Source organism: Phoxinus phoxinus, assembly GCF_949152265.1.
Source record: "Phoxinus phoxinus genome assembly, chromosome: 21".
Classification (NCBI taxonomy): Eukaryota; Metazoa; Chordata; class Actinopteri; order Cypriniformes; family Leuciscidae; genus Phoxinus; species Phoxinus phoxinus.
Window position 1 is genome coordinate 16,010,117 of NC_136896.1, and position 21,747 is coordinate 16,031,863.

Below are 21,747 nucleotides of genomic sequence, written 5' to 3' on the forward strand. Positions count from 1 at the left end.
GCACAAGACTCGAAACGCAAAACGCAACCCTGAATGTCAGCAGAGACAGTATCTACTAGACGTACGAATACGGCACAGATCCTCAGTTGGTCCGAGGTGAATTGGTCCCCTTGACTGAGCCTAATTTCTCCCAAGGTTTTTTTCTCCATTCTGTCACCTGATGGAGTTTGGGTTCCAGGCCACTGTTGCCTCTGATTTGCTTAGTTGGGGACACTTAATATTCAACTATACAACTGATCTGACTGTACTGATTTGACTGAGATGGAAGATGACATCATTATTGGCAAAACTGCTTTATAGATGAAATGAACTCATTTAATAATTGATGATCTTTACAACGGAACTGAATCAACAATGAACTCAGTCTCGAAACAGAGAATTGCACACTGGATTGTGGATGCCATTGCTTTGGCATAGCAGGCCCAGGGGTGCCGTGCCCCCTAGGAGTGAGAGCACACTCCAGGAGAAGTGTTGCATCCTCGTCTCAAGCGAACGGCATCTTTCTAACAGACGTCTGCAGAGCAGGGGGCTTGGTGACACACAACACTTATGTGAGATTTTAGAATCTCCATGTTTGAGACAGTTTTTTTCCTGTGTTATTAGGAAACTGGCCAGATGTACTGCTTGCACAAAACGCCTTCCCCTATCTGAGGTGATGACATACAATAAACTAACAAAAATAACAAAAAGAAACAGCTGAAGTGATCTATTACCATTGGAAGTACTGTTATTTCTGTCCATGTGTAGTATGAGGGACTATACGGCATATGTGGGGCATTGGGAAAGTCATGATGTTACGAGTGAACTTGTTATCCGGCCCAACATCTGAACCACCAAATCTCGTAACATGGTTCAGCTTGTTGTGCTGTTTTCCAAAGGGACCCCTAGTGTCAGTAGATTTTGTCTATCCTGCCACAACACTGAACTAACTGCTGAAATGGCCGGGGCACTGTCTCGGCTCCTCAGCACAAACCTGAATAAGTTGGTGCAAGCATCTCCTTTTATACCCGTATGTCTAGGGAGTGGCATGCTAATTTCACTCGCCAATTCTCATTGGCCTTTTCTATCGAAGGTGTTTGGAGCTCCCAAGTGTGAACCCTAGTGTCAATACATCTACAAAATGTCTAATTTCCTCCATCTGGGAACAGAGGTTACAACAGTAACCAAGACGCTATCTATTTTGTGGAGAAAATACCAGCAAATTAGACAGAACCTGAAACAAAATATCTTTTCTCCATGTGAGCAATGAAGAAAATAGATTAAGGGTCTATTTAAAGGTAATTTCCGGCAAATTACTAAAAGTTGACAGCATTTTGGTGCTGTAGCTGTTATATGTGTGAATTGCGGATGTGGTACATTTACCAGAATAAGACATTTTTATTGCAATTTAATGGGTTTTGTGTGTGAAAGTGGCCACTGATTGTCTTCCAAACAAAGATAAATACTATGCATCGTGAACAATAAAAACATCAAAATGTTTGAATGAGATGTAATAAACAAGGGAGATTGTTTATAGGAATCATCTCTTTGACCTGAAAGAACTAGATTATTTGCAGCTGAACTGAAAATAAAACTAAATTTCCCTCATTATACCTCTTTACACTAAGCCATTATAAAAGTCTTATGAGGCTAAAAATCTAGTGTGGCAGTGGATAAGCAACACCTTTTTGTGTAGTGAGGATTCTGCCAAAACACTTGAATATACACGTCTGTCTAAAAGTGTAGCCACCGGCACTGGGATGTTAAATAATACCAGAGGGACAGAGTAAAGTGCCCTAACTGTGGTCCTGTAATGATTCATGTTTTGTTTCACTGGTTTTGTGTTAGGATTTTAAGTTGTGGTGTTTTATGGGTTATTGTTTCTGTGTTCACTGCCTATGTTCAGTTCCTGTGTTGGGCTTTGTAGTCCTTTTATTGATTGGTTCCCCCTGTTAAAAAAATCATGAAATCAGGAGAGGGATCTCGTCCATTTTGGCCAAATGAACCAGTACGATAAAGTCTATCATTTAGGCTGCGTTCCAGTCCAAAATTGTCATGCCCTTCACTTGCTAACTTCCCTCCGTCTCGTTCACTCGGATGTACGTCATTGCTTACGCTGCATGAGTGCCCACTACAGGCGGAAACTGCAATTGGCTGAATTGGAACGCCCTAAGCCCTGGATCACTTGGAATCAGCTATGGAGTTGATTTATTATTTAAATTTTTTTCCCCTGTAAGAATTTGTTTAATGCAGCATCCAAATGTATAGGTGTGTGCCTGAAGTGTACACATGAAGTAGACTCTCTCCCTCGGTCAAAATCGAGGGAACGAGGGTCTGCCCATAATAAACTTCCCTCATCCACGTCACAAAGTGGAACGCACTTCAAAATGGCGGTAGGGATTCCCCCGAGGGGAAGTGATTAGGGAAGTTTGCAAGTGCGTGTCTAAAAGTGGACTGGATAGCAGCCTATGTCCTCCAGATCTCCTTGACGGAGACTCTTAATCCTAACAGCTGGATCCATAAGGAGTACGTTTTTTAACATAATAAACTTAAATCCAACATGGACACCAAAGAACCAGTTAACAGAATAAGCTCACCAAACATATAACCATGAAGGACAAGACCTGACAAAGAACATGGGAAACACAAGGGTATAAATACACAAGGGCTAACAAAATAAGAAGACACACCTGTCACCTGAACAATCAAGACTAATTAACAGGGGGAACTAACCAACAAAAGGACTACACTAACACATGAACTGAATATAGGCAATAAATACAGACACAATAGGAACAGAAAACCCACAACTTAAAAGTCCTAACACAAAACAAGACAGTGATCATGACAGGTCCTGACCACAACAGAAGCTGGCTCTTTCAATCAAACTAATGGGATTGTTGTTTATGACATCCAGCAGAGCATGAAATAGTTCAGCATCTGTGAATAAAGTATGTTTGTGCACATATAGCATGTTACTGATCTTACCAACTGCTTTCAGAGAGTTGTACTTATTCAGCGCCAGGCCTGGTATGCTGAGGTTTCTTTGAGGATGAGAGAGTCCGGCCGGTGTACCAAAAGGGAAGCCGGCATTGTTTAGATGGTACTGTTCTAGAATACAGAAGGATAGAAGAACATTAAAATGAAAAGTTTGTAAATGAGGGTACAATATTTAATGAATGAAAGTATGAAGTCTGAGGTCAATAAGATTTCAGCAATTATGCTTTGAATTGATCAAAAGCAACAGTAAAGACATGTATAATGTTACATAAGATTTATATTTCAAGTAAATTTGTTCTTTCGAACTTTCTATACATCAAAGAACGCTGAAAACAATATATATATATACATATTTCTGAAGGATCATGTGACACTGGACACTGGAGTAATGGCTGATGAGTAGTTTTTTCAAAAGCACAAACTGTTATGTGCAGGCTGCTGTTAGTGGGAAAACCTGCTGTAGATTGAGTCACTTTGTTGAACTGCAAGAGAACTATTTAAATCCGCTCTGTATGCAGCGTTATATTGACCATTGAAATGTGGTTCAGATGCTCCAGCCTGAATGACCTATTTTTCTTCGTAAGCTGTGGGTGACGGCACAGGAAGGACATTGATGCATTTAATGAATGTTAGATGTTGCTTTCTTTTTTCCTGTTTGTTCCATTACTCATTAGTCACATCTCATTTAACACGAGCGATGTGTTGAGAGATGTGGACAGCCGTTCTTTTAGGGCAAACCTGTGTTACACATTCTGAAATCATCCTGGCATTTCCTAGCAGTGGTAATCTGTGTTTTTAACGCTTTAAATTAATGTTGCATTAAAGCCAACAGCATAGCCTTCAGTGTGTTAATTCAGACAAGTGTACCCAAAAACTCTTCCTGGGACTGTTCTGATGTCATCATGGTGCATCAAAGGCATGTCTGGGTACTTCTAATGTGTATTCTCATGCAATTTACATCAGTTGAACCAAGCAAGATCATTTAAGTATTCTCTGCTATTTGGTCTCTGCAGGTGTAGATTAGCTGTCTTTTATGTTGTTTAAGGGAAGTATTCTTCTTCTCACCAGCTCTCTTTTCTAAACCTTGATCAACTAAGAGTGTGGTGCCCTAAGGACATTAGCTTTAATACAACATCAGCAGTGATATTAACCACCATTTACTATCTGTGTTCCCTCTTGACACTCTCGGCTGTGTTTGATAATGATGAATAGTAAAGGGAGGAACTAATGAAGAGGGTTTGTCAGGGTAAAGCAGGGTGCAAGGCTTAGCATCACAAAGAGAAATCAAACCAGATTGTTCGTAAGATTAAGTATATGTGATCTAATTGAGCAAAAGGGATAAATGAGTGAGGGTGATACTCAGTACAAGTTAATGTATTCATTAGGTATTTCTGACTAGACCTTTGAAGTCAAAATCATTGTAAGGAAGTCCAGAGGGGTAATAACAGCTTTTGATACATTATGTAATATTTTTAGGGCTGTGTGCATTGCGCACTGAGGGGTTTAGCATATTTCAAAAGCAGTTGCTGAACAGTTTTCAGATTCCTAAAGGTCCTAAAGCGCACAGCATTGTTGCTTTGTACAATTTTAAATCTAATGTATGATAAATATTTAGTTGCTGTGGAAAAATATGTTATCAAAAATAATAACCAGATTTACAAAATACCTTTTCTCCATCTCCCCATAAGTGCAGGCATGAACTGGGAATTTTTTTAAATAGCCAGTGTTGTTATTGTTAACTAAAACTGTTTAAAAAAAATATTCATTCATATAAAATAAAATGTTAATATTAAATGAAAAACTAAAGTGTTAGAAGTGTTGCAACTAATTAAAATTAGGGCTGTCAAAAGATTAATCACGATTAATCACATCCAAAATAAAAGTTTGTGTTTACATAATATATGTGTGTGTACTGTGTATAATTATTTATATATATAAAAACACACACAATCATGTATATATTTAAGAAAAATTGGTTATATTTATATATAACATATTTATATATAATATAAATTATATAAATGTATATACAGTATATAAATGCCAATATTTCTTAAATATATACATGAATGTGTGTGTATTTATACATAATAATTATACACAGTACACACACATATATTATGCAAACACAGACTTTTATTTTGGATGTGATTAATCGTGATTAATCTTTTGACAGCCCAAATTAAAATATAAGTTGAAGTACTAAAATTACTAAACTAAATTAAATTCTAAATAAATGAAAACTAATTAGAAATAAAAAAAAACTACTAAAAATGACAAATAACACGCACATAGTATACAGGGTTTAAAATTAACACCCGGCAATTAACACTGCTGTGGCGGGTAACGCATACCACACTAGCCAATTTGGCGGGTTATGATTCATAAATTATGTTCTATCAATTTGCATGGCATCGCTATCAAAGTCCTTCACCTAGAAGGAGTCATTAGCAAAAATGAGGGCCGCGCATAAATAGGGTCAACAACTGAGTCTTTAAAATTCCCGCCTGCTATGCGATTGGTTAATTTTTATAGGAGACAATTAAAGGGGTGGTATAATGCCCTTTTCACAAGATATAAAATAAGTCGTTGATGTCCCCAGAGTGTGTATGTGAAGTTTTAGCTCAAAATACCCCACAGATATTTTTATATTGCATGTTAAAATTGTCACTTTTTGAGGGTGAGTAAAAACGCACCGTTTTTGTTTTGTTTGTTTGTCCCAAAAAATAGCTGCTGCTCGTGGCAAAGAGTTCGTGTCCTTTTACCTCACACAGACACACACTGAAAATGTCTAAAACTTTTAGCCTTTTATGTTCAAACCGGAGTCAGACAATGATGGAGAGACTCAAGAAGAAGTGACAATATGTTGAAGCAACAGGACATTTCTGAATGGTTAGTTGATGAATTTATGTAGCTGATGTGGAGTTAACTTTTAGTCATTGATTAGAACATTCTGTCTTGACAATCTATAAATTGCGTTCCCGTAGGACGGTGTTTATGTCAATTCTAGGGTTGGTGATGTCACTAATCCGGGAGGAATGTCGTGTAGTCCCTACCAGACGTTTGTTGTAGTCCTTAAGAAAGATTTCTTTAAAAGCAAATATCTTCCTTTTCTTTGAACTTTGAGCGTCGTAACTTTGCAGAGTTTGTTTATGCTCAAAAACCAACATTACACGTTAGAAAAGTGAAATCACAATCAACCACCCCTTTAAGAGACAAATTTTTCCCACCCGTTCTCATAAATGCCGCATGGCCAAGACTTTAGGGCAAAACGCGCCTTAGTGTCTACTACGTGCAGGTCAATATAAGAGAAGTCAATTCAAAATATAATTCAAAATATAAATACATTTTATATTTGTATAAATAAAACTTTGACTTCAACCCACAGTGAAGAATCCCCCACTATGTGCATAATTTTCACTACGTTAATATTTTAGAAATAAGCTTGGATGTTTTTAGATGGCAAGGTAAGGACAATAAATTGCTAAATGTAAAGATGATTAATAGATAAAATACATGCAATTAAATCAAAGTAGACCTGTGCAAAAAATAAATAATAATAATATCGTTAATACAACATAATATCATAAAATAAATATGTAAAATAAATTATGTTTAAAATATATATATTTAAAAATATACAAATTATTTTCAACAGCCGACAAGTCTCGGTAAAGCCTATAGCCATTCCATCCCTTTAACTGTCATATTTTTTCAAAAGCTTCCATATTACGACTGTGTAAATGTTATGAAGTGAACTGAGATACCATTTAGCTGATTTTTTTTTTTTGGCTTCAGGGACAGACTGATGTATAACTCAAAACAAAGTGAGATCCCAAAAGTGACTTCTCAAGCCTGCATATAAACTCAAAGGTAAACATCCTGCCTGTCATATTTGGGGATGGCAATGTGAATTGAAAGGGGGATTGAGAATGTGCAGCAGAGATGCACTAATATGGGACGGGGTGGCATCTGTGTATTAGTGTGTCATTGTTCACTCTCTTCACTGGAGTGCCACCATCTCCCACTGAAGGCCTGTTGTGTATGTTCTTAGCCCTGAAGCAATGTAGACGTCTGTGATGCTTTAGTGTGAGGTATGTCTCCTTGTGAGTGTCCGTGTGAGTGTCCGTGTGAGTGTGTGTGTGTGTGTGTGTGTGTGTGTGTGTGTGTGTGTGTGTGTGTGTGTGTGTGTGTGTGTAGTGGCATATAAAAACAAAGCCTAAAATGCCTAAGGCAGAGAATTAAAGAGCGGACTGCATAAGGGGAAGTCTAAAATTGGACCGTTCGCCTTTGTGTATGACACTGTCATGCCATAGCTCATGTACTCATATAAACACACTTTCTGATGCCTGATATTAACCTCTGCTCACTGTGGATAGGCTTGAGGTTTAGACTTCATGCCTGTTATTTAAGTTTTTATTTTTTTAAAAGCTGAAAATTGGGTGGATGTATTTTACCTATGCCAGAATACTCTTGCAAAATTACAGAAAAGACAATATTTGCGTTTTTGGGTATCTTGGTAAGATAATGATATTTTCAGAGAGAACTGTCTCTGGCCTGAATGAAATACTCACCCTCAAGTTGTTCCAAACCTGTATGAATTTATTTCTTCTGCTGAACACAAAAGAAGATATTTTGAAGAATGTCGGTAACCGAACAGTTTAGGAAAAAAAATACTATGAAAGTCAATGGTGTCCATCAACTGTTTGGTTACTGACATTCTTAAAAATGTCTTCTTATAGATATTATAGCAGGTTTTACTACTACTTCTTTTTTTAATTCATCCTCTGATGAATTGTTCTCAATAGGGCCAGGAATTTCAGCTTCAGTTAAGTAAATACAGTCGATTTTGATTTCATGTTGACTGTAAATGAAAGGGGATGTTGCTTCACCTTCAGTTGATATACAACATACAGCTATTGGTGCCACAATATCCAACATCTCTTTCCAGGCATCTTGTGATTACACAGCCTCAGGCCCTTGAACCATCTAGTGCTTATCACACTTATTCTTCCAGGCACTGTGGCCGTGTAATATTCCCAATTTAACCCCAGATAAAAGCCAACGTGAAGACATGTCTTTTGAACCGTGACATTAAATGTCACCTTCCCAGATCAAGACCAAAAACAGCACAAGCACTATAATCTTCACACTATTACTGAGGACGCAGAAAGTACGCAGTGAGATGTGTACAGTCACATCGCTAAAACCTCTAAGCACTGTGGAGCGAAACTTAAATCCCTTTCATAAAGAGCAGAGGAAAGTGTGCCGCTTAAGCCTGGCACAGACGCTGGATATCAGCATAAACCCCACATCAACTGTCGGTCTGAAGCCCGCTGTGTCTCACGCCCGTGGAAATCCACCCAGCGCAATCGCAGATGAGACGACCTCGCTTGTGTTTAAAGATGAGTAAGAAAAGGAGGTTATAGATTTATTTTCCTCTGGCTCTTGAGGAGAAATGGAAATTATGTGGGAGAAAACCAAGGATAACCAGCGAGAGAGAGAGAGGGGCACTTTATCAAACTCACAAGTGGCAAGATGCACACCCGGGAACATTCACTGCAATGAGGGTGAGGGTGAATCTCAATAAAAGTATTTTATGCCTGTTACTAAATAATTCTGATTGAAGTATTTGAGGATTAATGAATGAAATTGTGAATAAATCATTGTATTGCAGTATTTTTTTTACTGTAATATATTAAAGTATACATATTAAAAAATATAAAGACACATCTTCTCTTCTCTCACATTCTCTCTATTCAGATATTCTCTCTCTCTTTCTCTCGCTCTCTCTCTCTATATATATCTATATATATATATATACAGTCATGGCCAAAATTGTTGGCACCCCTGGTAAATATGATCAAAACTGGCTGTAAAAAATAAATCTGCATTGTTTATCCTTTTGATCTTTCATTAAAAAAATTGCCAAAATTCTAACCTTTCATTGAAGCAAGAGAATTGAAAGTGGGGCTAAATCACATTATGAAATAAATGTTTTTCTCCAAAACACGTCAGCCACAATTATTAGCACCCTTTTATTAAATACTTTTTGCAACCTCCTTTTGCCAAGATAACAGCTCTGAGTTTTCTCCTATAATGCCTGATGAGTTTGGAGAACACCTGACAAGAGATCAGAGACCATTTCTCCATACAGAATCTCTCCAGATCCATGTTGGTGCTTCTTCTCTTCAGTTCAGCCCACTCATTTTCTATAGGGTTCAGGCCAGGGACTGGGATGGCCATTGCAGATCTTGGTTTTGTGCTCAGTGACCCATTTTTGTTTTGATTTTGATATTTGTTTTTGGATCACTGTCCTGTTGGAAGATCCAAACATGGCCCGTTATAAGATTTCTAGCCCCGGCTGTTAGGTTTCGATTTTTTATCTGTTGGTATTTGATCCAATCCATGATGCCATGTATCTGAACAAGATGTCCAAGACCTCTGGCAGAAAATTAGGCCCACAGCAGTAAAGATACAGCAGAGTATTTCATTTTACACATGGGGTACTTTTTTATCCCTGTGTGCACCAAACTCATCTTAAGTGTTTGCTGCCAAAAAAGCTATTTTTTTGGTTCCTCTGTCCATAGAATGTTTGAAAAGTACCTGACACTACTGGCACTTCAAACGGGACAGGTTCTATGGTCAGATGAAACAAAAAAATAGCTTTTTTGGCAGCAAACACTTAAGTTAAGATGAGTTTGGTGCACACAGGGATAAAAAAGTACCCCATGTGTAAAATGAAATACTCTGCTGTATCTTTAATGCTGTGGGCCTAATTTTCTGCCAGAGGTCCTGGACATCTTGTTCAGATACATGGCATCATGGATTGGATCAAATACCAACAGATAAAAAATCGAAACCTAACAGCCGGGGCTAGAAATCTTATAACGGGCCATGTTTGGATCTTCCAACAGGACAGTGATCCAAAAACAAATATCAAAATCAAAACAAAAATGGGTCACTGAGCACAAAACCAAGATCTGCAATGGCCATCCCAGTCCCTGGCCTGAACCCTATAGAAAATGAGTGGGCTGAACTGAAGAGAAGAAGCACCATCATGGATCTGGGAATCTGCAGGATCTGGAGAGATTCTGTGTGGAGAAATGGTCTCTGATCTCTTGTCAGGTGTTCTCCAAACTCATCAGGCATTATAGGAGAAAACTCAGAACTGTTATCTTGGCAAAAGGAGGTTGCAAAAAGTATTTAATAAAAGGGTGCCAATAATTGTGGCCAACGTGTTTTGGAGAAAAACATTTATTTCATAATGTGATTTAGCCCCACTTTCAATTCTCTTGCTTCAATGAAAGGTTAGAATTTTGGCAATTTTTTGAATGAAAGATCAAAAGGATAAACAATGCAGATTTATTTTTTACAGCCAGTTTTGATCATATTTACCAGGGGTGCCAACAATTTTGGCCATGACTGTATATATATATATATATACTGTATATATTACAATGTAATATTATAAAATATAATGCAATTTATTTATTTTAATGGCAAAGCTGAATTTTCATCAGCCATTAAAAAGATTGTGTATATTCAAAAATATATGTAAATATTATTTATTTAATTTTTTTTAGCTTTTGAAAGTCAGTGGGGTCCAATGCTGTCCATGGAAGAAAGAAAGTCATACAGGTTTAGATCAGGGTACTGGTACATGTCAGAATTTGTATTTTTTATGTTTACTATCCGTATAAGATGTGATTTGCTCAAACTGAAGGCATAATTGTGAATTTGTGATAGCTCAAAGGTTTGTTTGCACGGCATTTCAAGATTCAAACCTACAACCAGCCATTGATTGGATAACTCATGCACTTATTAGGGCCCAAGCCTTGAAAAGGCGAAGGCCCTATTGTTTTCCTTCGGATTATTAGGGCCCAAGCCTTGAAAAGGCGAAGGCCCTATTGTTTTCCTTCGGATTATTATTATTATTATTATTATTATTATTATTATTATTATTATTATTATTATTATTATTTTTCTTACGACTATTCGGGCACTTTTGGGTCTCTTAACGTGCTCAAAAACTCTTGAAACTTTGCACACATGTCAGAACCTGCGGCCATTAGAGCCGGGCTGAAGCTGGTACCCGGGCGTGGCAGGGGGGCTCGACAGCGCCCCCTGGAACGCGGTCCGAAAACTTGGTCCATAAATCAAACACGCTTGCGTGTAATAATATGAAACTCGGTACACTTATAGATCTCATCGGTTCATATATCCTTCGTGCTCTGACTTTTTACCCCAGCCCAACAGGAAGTCGGCTATTTGGCGTAGTTTAAAAAACACATGCAATGGAATTTAAAATACTCCTCCTAGAAAATTCAACCAATCACCACGAAACTCGGTGTGCATGAAGTCAAGACATGGAGGATGAAAAATTGCCAGGGGATTTTTGATATCTCGAACGGTTTGGCCGTGGCGAGGAAACAAATTTATGGCGAATATTGGAAACAGGAAGTGTGTTATAACATCCTCATACATTAATTGATCTTGATGAAACTTCAGCAGTGTGTTCGCTGTAAGAGGCCGATCACATGGATGTGACTATTGTGAGTCAAAGTTATAGCGACACCAACTGGCAGCAGGAAGTGTGTCACTTTCAAAATGCTTTAAAATCACCCTCTTATTTTTACCCGATTTGCTTCAAACTTTATGTGTATAATGTAAACACACGGCAGATGTAGACCTGTGAAAGGATTATTGATATCTTAAATACTGTTGCCATGGCAACGCAGCAAACTTTAATATTCTTTTTTAAAGTTTTAGAGACTCTTAGCATGCTTGAAATTGCATGAAACTCGACAGACACTTTACATTTATTGCCTAGTACACTTGTGCAAAGTTTCAGAAACGGGCGTGGTAAGGGGCTCAGTAGCGCCACCTTTAGTCAAAAATGGGGTATTAGTTTTACCTACAGTAACAAAAATCGGTATTTATATTTATCTCCCCGAGCCGGACAACTTTCTAATTTACAGTCATTAGCTCCGACCAACAGGAAGTCAGATATTTTGGTTTGAATGTGATTTGATGGGAATTTTGCCAGTCTCTCTCAGTGTCTGTGTGTGTGAGAGAGGAGGGGGGGCTTTATTTTAACCCTTTCTCTGCTGTGTGGGACTTCTCGGGCACTTTTGGGGCCCTTAACGTGCTCGAAAACTCTTGAAACTTTGCACACAGGTCAGAACCTGCGGCCATCAGGGCTGGGCTGAAGCTGGTACCCGGGCGTGGCAGGGGGGCTCAACAGCGCCCCCTTTAACGGGGTCCGAAAACTTGGTCCATATATCAAACTGAATATTGCATGAATTAGTATGAAACTCGGTACACATACAGATCTCATCGGGCCGAACAACTTTCGTGCTCTAAGTTTTACGCCAGTCCAACAGGAAGTCGGCTATTAAGGGTTGTATGAAAACGCACGCCCCTGGAATTTTATATACTCCTCCAAGAAATTTAATTTGATCTTCACCAAACTCGGTCAGCATGAAGTCAAGACATTGAGGATGCTAAATTGCGGACGGATTTTTGATATCTCGAATGGTTTGGCCGTGGCGAGGAAACGAAGTTATGGCGAGAAAAGAAAAACACAATGTGTTATAACGTCTTCATACATTTATTGATCTTGATGAAACTTCAGCAGTGTGTTTGCTGTAAGAGGGCTATCACATGGATGTGACTATTGTGAGTCAAAGTTATAGCGCCACCAACTGGCAGCAGGAAGTGTGTTACTTTCAAGATACTTTTGACTAAAGTGGGGGGGTTATTTTTACCTACAGTCACAAAACTCGGTCTGTATATTGTGCTTATCGATCCGGACAACTTTCTCATTTACAGTCATAAGCTCCGACCAACAGGAAGTCAGATATTTTGGTTTGAATGTGGTTTTGTCTCTCTCTGACAGAGTTCCCCCTGCCATTCTCTCTGGGGGGGGGGGGGGCACACACACAGACAGCCCCCCCCCCCCCCCCTTTTCTGTGTGTGTTTGGAGGGGAGCAGAAAGACTCACACTGATACAAGCTCTAAAGCAGACTTCTTCTCGACAGTCAAAGCGGGGTTACGTTATTGCCCGTCGTGCACAGGAACCCGAAAGGCAACGGGGTGGCGGCTTTATATATATATATATATAAATAAATATAGCTGCAAGCAGCGATGGAGGGCCCAAGCCGGTGGCAGCGCCAGCCCGGTGCCTTTAGTGTAACTAAAGGCACCAGGGTGGCGGTGCCACCGGCTTGGGCCCGTAATCGCTGCTTGCAGCTATATTTATTTATTATTATTATTAGGGCCCGAGCACCGATGGTGCGAGGACACTATTGGAATTGCTCTGTTTATTATTAGGGCCCGAGCACCGATGGTGCGAGGACACTATTGGAATTGCTCTGTTTATTAGGGCCCGAGCACCGATGGTGTGAGGACCCTCTTGGAATTGCTCTGTTTATTATTATTATTATTAGGGCCCAAGCCTTGAAAAGGCGAAGGCCCTATTGTTTTCCATGGGATTATTATTTATTCTTCTTCTTCTTTATTATTATTATATTACTACCTTTTGGGCACTTTTGGGGGCCTTAACGTGCTCAAAAACTCTTGAAACTTTGCACAAATGTCAGAACCCGCGGCCATTAGGGCCCGACTGAAGCTGGGACCCGGGCGTGGCAGGGGGGCTCGCCAGCGCCCCCTGGAATGGGATTCAAAAACATGTCCATATCTCAAACACGCTTGCATGTAATAATATGAAACTCGGTACACGTATAGATCTCATCGGGCCGAACAACTTTCGTGCTCTAAGTTTTACGCCAGTCCAACAGGAAGTCGGTTATTATGGGCTGTATGGAAACGCATGTTCTGGCATTTGAAACACTTGTCCTGGAGAATTCATCGGATGACCACGAAACTCGGTGTGCATGAAGTCAAGACATGGAGGATGATAAATTGCGAGGGGATTTTTGATATCTCGAACGGTTTGGCCGTGGCGAGGAAACGAATTTATGGCGAATATTGGAAACAGGAAGTGTGTTATAACATCCTCATACATTAATTGATCTTGATGAAACTTCAGCAGTGTGTTCGTTGTAAGAGGCCAATCGCATGGATGTGACTATTGTGAGTCAAAGTTATAGCGCCACCAACTGGCAGCAGGAAGTGTGTCACTTTCAAAATGCTTTGAATTCACCCTCTTATTTTTACCCGATTTGCTTCAAACTTTATGTGTATAATGTAAACACACGGCAGATGTAGACCTTTGAAAGGATTATTGATATCTTAAATACTGTTGCCATGGCAACGCTTTAAACTTTTATATTCTTTTTGGGTGCATTTGAGGCTCTTAACATGCTTCAAATTGCATGAAACTCAACATGCATATCAGATTTATTAGGTACTAGGCATGTGTGAAGTTTCAGAAACGGGCGTGGTAAGGGGCTCAGTAGCGCCACCTTTAGTCAAAAATGGGGTATTAGTTTTACCTACAGTAACAAAAATCGGTATTTATATTTATCTCCCCGAGCCGGACAACTTTCTAATTTACAGTCATTAGCTCCGACCAACAGGAAGTCAGATATTTTGGTTTGAATGTGATTTGATGGGAATTTTGCCAGTCTCTCTCAGTGTCTGTGTGTGAGAGAGGAGGGGGGGCTTTATTTTAACCCTTTCTCTGCTGTGTGGGACTTCTCGGGCACTTTTGGGGCCCTTAACGTGCTTGAAAACTCTTGAAACTTTGCACACAGGTCAGAACCTGCGGCCATCAGGGCTGGGCTGAAGCTGGTACCCGGGCGTGGCAGGGGAGCTCAACAGCGCCCCCTTGAACGTGGTCCGAAAAACTTGGTCCATATATCAAACACGTTTGCATGTAATAATATGAAACTCGGTACACATATAGATTTAATCGGGCCGAACAACTTTCGTGCTCTAAGTTTTACGCCAGTCCAACAGGAAGTCGGCTATCATGGGCTGTATGAAAATGCAAGCCCCTGGAATTTGATATACTCCTCCAAGAAAAATTATCCTATCGCCACCAAACTCGGTCAGCATGAAGTCAAGACATTGAGGACGCTAAATTGCGGACGGATTTTTGATATCTCGAACGGTTTGGCCGTGGCGAGGAAACGAAGTTATGGCGAGAAAAGAAAAACACAATGTGTTATAACGTCTTCATACATTTATTGATCTTGATGAAACTTCAGCAGTGTGTTTGTTGTAAGAGGGCGATCACATGGATGTGACTATTGTGAGTCAAAGTTATAGCGCCACCAACTGGCAGCAGGAAGTGTATTACTTTCAAGATACTTTTGACTAAAGTGGGTGGGTTATTTTTACCTACAGTCACAAAACTCGGTCTCTATATTGTGCTTATCGATCCGGACAACTTTCTCATTTACAGTCATAAGCTCCGACCAACAGGAAGTCAGATATTTTGGTTTGAATGTGGTTTTGTCTCTCTCTGACAGAGTTCCCCCTGCCATTCTCTGTGTGTGTGTGTGTGTGTGTGTGTGTGTGTGTGTGTGTGTGTGTGTGTGTGTGTGTGTGTGTGTGTGTGTGTGGGGAGGGAGGGAGGGAGGGCACACACACAGACAGCCCCCCCCCCCCTTTTCTGTGTGTGTTTGGAGGGGAGCAGAAAGACTCACACTGATGCAAGCTCTAAAGCAGACTTCTTCTCGACAGTCAAAGCGGGGTTACGTTATTGCCCGTCGTGCACAGGAACCCGAAAGGCAACGGGGTGGCGGCTTTTTATATATATATATATATATATATATATATATATATATATATATATATATATATATATATATATATAAATATAAATAAATATAGCTGCAAGCAGCGATGGAGGGCCCAAGCCGGTGGCAGCGCCAGCCCGGTCGGTGCCTTTAGTGTAACTGAAGGCACCAGGGTGGCGGTGCCACCGGCTTGGGCCCGTAATCGCTGCTTGCAGCTATATTTAGGGCCCAAGCCTTGAAAAGGCGAAGGCCCTATTGTTTTCCATGGGATTATTAGGGCCCAAGCCTTGAAAAGGCGAAGGCCCTATTGTTTTTCTCCGGATTATTATTAGGGCCCAAGCCTTGAAAAGGCGAAGGCCCTATTGTTTTCCTTCGGATTATTATTTATTATTATTTATTATTATTCTTCTTCTTCTTCTTTATTAGGGCCCAAGCCTTGAAAAGGCGAAGGCCCTATTGTTTTCCTTCGGATTATTCTTCTTTATTAGGGCCCAAGCCCTGAAAGGGCGAAGGCCCTATTGTTTTTCTTCGGATTATTATTCTTCTTTATTATTAGGGCCCGAGCACCGATGGTGTGAGGACCCTCTTGGAATTGCTCTGTTTATTATTATTATTATTAGGGCCCGAGCACCGATGGTGTGAGGACCCTCTTGGAATTGCTCTGTTTATTATTAGGGCCCGAGCACCGATGGTGTGAGGACCCTCTTGGAATTGCTCTGTTTATTATTAGGGCCCGAGCACCGATGGTGCGAGGACACTATTGGAATTGCTCTGTTTATTATTATTATTATTAGGGCCCGAGCACCGATGGTGCGAGGACACTATTGGAATTGCTCTGTTTATTATTATTATTATTATTATTATTATTATTATTATTATTTTCCGCATTTGATCGCATTTTTGAGGGCCTAAACATGCACGAAAACTCACGAAAATTTGCACACGCGTCAGAACTGGCGAAAATTGACATCTGATATGCGTTTCAGAATTGGGCGGGGTAAAATGGCTCGATAGCGCCACCTATAAAGGTTCAACGGAGTGCGCCTCCCGCTACGTTTCACGTACGTGTACGAAATTCGGTACATACATGTAATGACCCAATACCTACAAAAAAGTCTCTTGGAGCATAGCCTTAAACACAACAGGAAGTCAGCCATTTTGAACTTCCTCTCTGATTTTTGTGCAGTTTTTGGCATTTTCAGGCCTCGTACTTTAACGAACTCCTCCTACAGTTTTAATCTGATCATCTTCAAATTTGGTGAGTGTAATCTTAAGGCCTTTGCGACGTTAAATTGCGAAGATCTAGAGTTTTCGTCGAAGGGCGTGTCCTCGGCGGCCTGACAAATTTTGATGTTTCGCCATGAAACAGGAAGTTGCTGTAACTAAGGCAAACAATGTCCAATCTGCCCCAAACTTCACACGTTTGATAAGCGTTCTGTCCTGAACACATGACCATGCTCAAATTCAGTTACAGTCATAGCGCCACCTGCTGGCAACAGGAAGTGACATGTTTAACACCGTTTTGGACTCCTAATTAACATATACAAAATTGCCAGCAAGTGCTAAACATGTTAACACCATACTAGAAACATGCTAAAACATGCTAGCAAACATTAGCTAAGTGCTAAAGCATGCTATTACTGCAATTAAATAGGAATTTGCTGTAACTCAGGCATTGAATGCCCAATCTGCCCCAAACTTCACACGTTTGATAAGAGTTCTGTCCTGAACACATTTACATGAGAATATTCAGTTATAGTAATAGCGCCACCTATTGGCAACAGGAAGTGACATGTTTAACACTGTGATGCTGTACTAGCAACATATTAAATAAACCATTGAGTTATAAACATGTTAGAAACATGTTAAAACATGCTAGCAATTCTTAGCTAAGTGCTAAAGCATGCTAATGCAATGAAACAGGAAGTTGTTGTTAAGTAGGCAATGTCCAATCTGCCCCAAACTTCACAGGTTTGATAAGAGTCCTGCCCTGAACACATCTACATGAGAATAATCAGTTAGAGTAATAGCGCCACCTTCTGGCAACAGGAAGTGTCATGTTTAACACCATTTTGGACTGCTAATAACATATAAAAAATTGCCAGCAAGTGCTGAACATGTTAACAACACACGGGAACCATGCTAAAACATGCTAACAAACATTAGCTAAGTGCTAAAGCATGCTATTCCTGCAATTAAATAGGAATTTGCTGTCAGGCATTGAATGTTCAATTTGCCCCAATTTCACACGTTTGATAAGAGTTCTGCCCTGAACACATCTACATGACACTTTTCAGTTATAGTAATAGCGCCACCTACTGGCAACAGGAAGTGACATGGTTAACACTGTGATGCAGTACTAGCAACATATTAAATATGCCATTGAGTAATAAACATGTTAGAAACCTGTTAAAACATGCTAGCAATTCTTAGCTAAGTGCTAAAGCATGCTAATGCAATGAAACGGGAAGTTATTGTTACTGAAGAAGACAATGTCCAATCTGCCCCAAACTTCACATGTTTGATAAGAGTCCTGCCCTGAACACATCTACATGACAATTTTAAGTTAAAGTAATAGCGCCACCTACTGTCGACAGGAAGTGACACGTTTTAAACTGTGATGCATTGCTAGCGACATATTTAATATGCCATTGAGTTCTAAACATGCTAGAAACATGCTAAAACATGCTAGCAACACTTATCTGAGTGATAACGCATGCTATTATACCCATGATAAAGGACATTTTTGTAACTGACTTTGACATACTACTCCTATTTTTACCTACTTAAATGCACATTGCCCACCGTGCTCTGTCTTCCTAAAGCCACCGGGTGGCGGTGGCACGGGTGCGAGGGCCCTTTCATCGCTGCTTGCAGCTTTAATTATTATTATTATTAGGGCCCGAGCACCGATGGTGCGAGGACACTATTGGAATTGCTCTGTTTATTATTATTATTATTATTATTATTATTATTATTATTATTATTATTTTCCGCATTTGATCGCATTTTTGAGGGCCTAAACATGCACGAAAACTCACGAAAATTTGCACACGCGTCAGAACTGGCGAAAATTGACATCTGATATGCGTTTCAGAATTGGGCGGGGTAAAATGGCTCGATAGCGCCACCTATAAAGGTTCAACGGAGTGCGCCTCCCGCTACGTTTCACGTACGTGTACGAAATTCGGTACATACATGTAATGACCCAATACCTACAAAAAAGTCTCTTGGAGCATAGCCTTAAACACAACAGGAAGTCAGCCATTTTGAACTTCCTCTCTGATTTTTGTGCAGTTTTTGGCATTTTCAGGCCTCGTACTTTAACGAACTCCTCCTACAGTTTTAATCTGATCATCTTCAAATTTGGTGAGTGTAATCTTAAGGCCTTTGCGACGTTAAATTGCGAAGATCTAGAGTTTTCGTCGAAGGGCGTGTCCTCGGCGGCCTGACAAATTTTGATGTTTCGCCATGAAACAGGAAGTTGCTGTAACTAAGGCAAACAATGTCCAATCTGCCCCAAACTTCACACGTTTGATAAGAGTTCTGTCCTGAACACATGACCATGCTCAAATTCAGTTACAGTCATAGCGCCACCTGCTGGCAACAGGAAGTGACATGTTTAACACCGTTTTGGACTCCTAATTAACATATACAAAATTGCCAGCAAGTGCTAAACATGTTAACACCATACTAGAAACATGCTAAAACATGCTAGCAAACATTAGCTAAGTGCTAAAGCATGCTATTACTGCAATTAAATAGGAATTTGCTGTAACTCAGGCATTGAATGCCCAATCTGCCCCAAACTTCACACGTTTGATAAGAGTTCTGTCCTGAACACATTTACATGAGAATATTCAGTTATAGTAATAGCGCCACCTATTGGCAACAGGAAGTGACATGTTTAACACTGTGATGCTGTACTAGCAACATATTAAATAAACCATTGAGTTATAAACATGTTAGAAACATGTTAAAACATGCTAGCAATTCTTAGCTAAGTGCTAAAGCATGCTAATGCAATGAAACAGGAAGTTGTTGTTACTCAAGTAGGCAATGTCCAATCTGCCCCAAACTTCACAGGTTTGATAAGAGTCCTGCCCTGAACACATCTACATGAGAATAATCAGTTAGAGTAATAGCGCCACCTGCTGGCAACAGGAAGTGTCATGTTTAACACCATTTTGGACTCCTAATAACATATAAAAAATTGCCAGCAAGTGCTGAACATGTTAACAACACACGGGAACCATGCTAAAACATGCTAACAAACATTAGCTAAGTGCTAAAGCATGCTATTCCTGCAATTAAATAGGAATTTGCTGTCAGGCATTGAATGTTCAATTTGCCCCAATTTCACACGTTTGATAAGAGTTCTGCCCTGAACACATCTACATGACACTTTTCAGTTATAGTAATAGCGCCACCTACTGGCAACAGGAAGTGACATGGTTAACACTGTGATGCAGTACTAGCAACATATTAAATATGCCATTGAGTAATAAACATGTTAGAAACCTGTTAAAAACATGCTAGCAATTCTTAGCTAAGTGCTAAAGCATGCTAATGCAATGAAACGGGAAGTTATTGTTACTGAAGAAGACAATGTCCAATCTGCCCCAAACTTCACATGTTTGATAAGAGTCCTGCCCTGAACACATCTACATGACAATTTTAAGTTAAAGTAATAGCGCCACCTACTGTCGACAGGAAGTGACACGTTTTAAACTGTGATGCATTGCTAGCGACATATTTAATATGCCATTGAGTTCTAAACATGCTAGAAACATGCTAAAACATGCTAGCAACACTTATCTGAGTGATAACGCATGCTATTATACCCATGATAAAGGACATTTTTGTAACTGACTTTGACATACTACTCCTATTTTTACCTACTTAAATGCACATTGCCCACCGTGCTCTGTCTTCCTAAAGCCACCGGGTGGCGGTGGCACGGGTGCGAGGGCCCTTTCATCGCTGCTTGCAGCTTTAATTATTATTATTATTATTCTTCTCCGCATTTAATCGCATTTTTGAGGGCCTAAACATGCACGAAAACTCACGAAAATTTGCACACGCGTCAGAACCGGCGAAAATTGACATCTGATATGCGTTTCAGAATTGGGCGGGGCAAAATGGCTCGATAGCGCCACCTATAAATGTTCAACGGAGTGCGCCTCCCGCTACGTTTCACGTACGTGTACGAAATTCGGTACATACATGTAATGACCCAATACCTACAAAAAAGTCTCTTGGAGCATAGCCTTAAACACAACAGGAAGTCAGCCATTTTGAACTTCCTCTCTGATTTTTGTGCAGTTTTTGCCATTTTCAGGCCTCGTACTTTAACGAACTCCTCCTACAGTTTTAATCTGATCATCTTCAAATTTGGTGAGTGTAATCTTAAGGCCTTTGCGACGTTAAATTGCGAAGATCTAGAGTTTTCGTCGAAGGGCGTGTCCTCGGCGGCCTGACAAATTTTGATGTTTCGCCTTGAAACAGGAAGTTGCTGTAACTCAGGCAAACAATGTCCATTCTGCCCCAAACTTCACACGGTTGATAAGAGTTCTGTCCTGAACACATGAACATGCTCAAATTCAGTTACAGTCATAGCGCCACCTGCTGGCAACAGGAAGTGACATGTTTAACACTGTTTTGGACTCCTAATAACATATAAAAATTTGCCAGCAAGTGCTTAACATGTTAACAACATACTAGAAACATGCTAAAACATGCTAGCAAACATTAGCTAAGTGCTAAAGCATGCTATTACTGCAATTAAATAGGAATTTGCTGTAACTCAGGCATTGAATGTCCAATCTGCCCCAAACTTCACACGGTTGATAAGCGTTCTGTCCTGAACACATGACCATGCTCAAATTCAGTTACAGTCATAGCGCCACCTGCTGGCATCAGGAAGTGACATGTTTAACACTGTTTTGGACTCCTAATAACATACAAAAAAGTGCCAGCAAGTGTTAAACATGTTAACAACATACTAGAAACATGCTAAAACATGCTAGCAAACATTAGCTAGGTGCTAAATCATGCT

At 39.9% G+C, this 21,747-nt stretch overlaps 1 protein-coding gene and 1 long non-coding RNA gene across 3 annotated transcripts in view; one reads left to right on the top strand and one right to left on the bottom strand.

Moving 5' to 3' along the window:
• The window catches only part of LOC306989760, an 86,245-nt gene that overhangs the window by 9,178 nt on the left and 55,320 nt on the right, over positions 1-21,747 (top strand). The gene's annotated exons all lie outside the window — the stretch shown is intronic.
• The window catches only part of shisa8b (shisa family member 8b), a 90,069-nt gene that overhangs the window by 9,012 nt on the left and 59,310 nt on the right, over positions 1-21,747 (bottom strand). For both annotated transcript variants that reach the window (XM_079595726.1, XM_079595727.1), the window contains exon 3: positions 2,968-3,090. In XM_079595726.1, the coding sequence (XP_079451852.1) occupies positions 2,968-3,090 (123 nt within the window). The remainder of the gene's footprint in view (positions 1-2,967; positions 3,091-21,747) is intronic.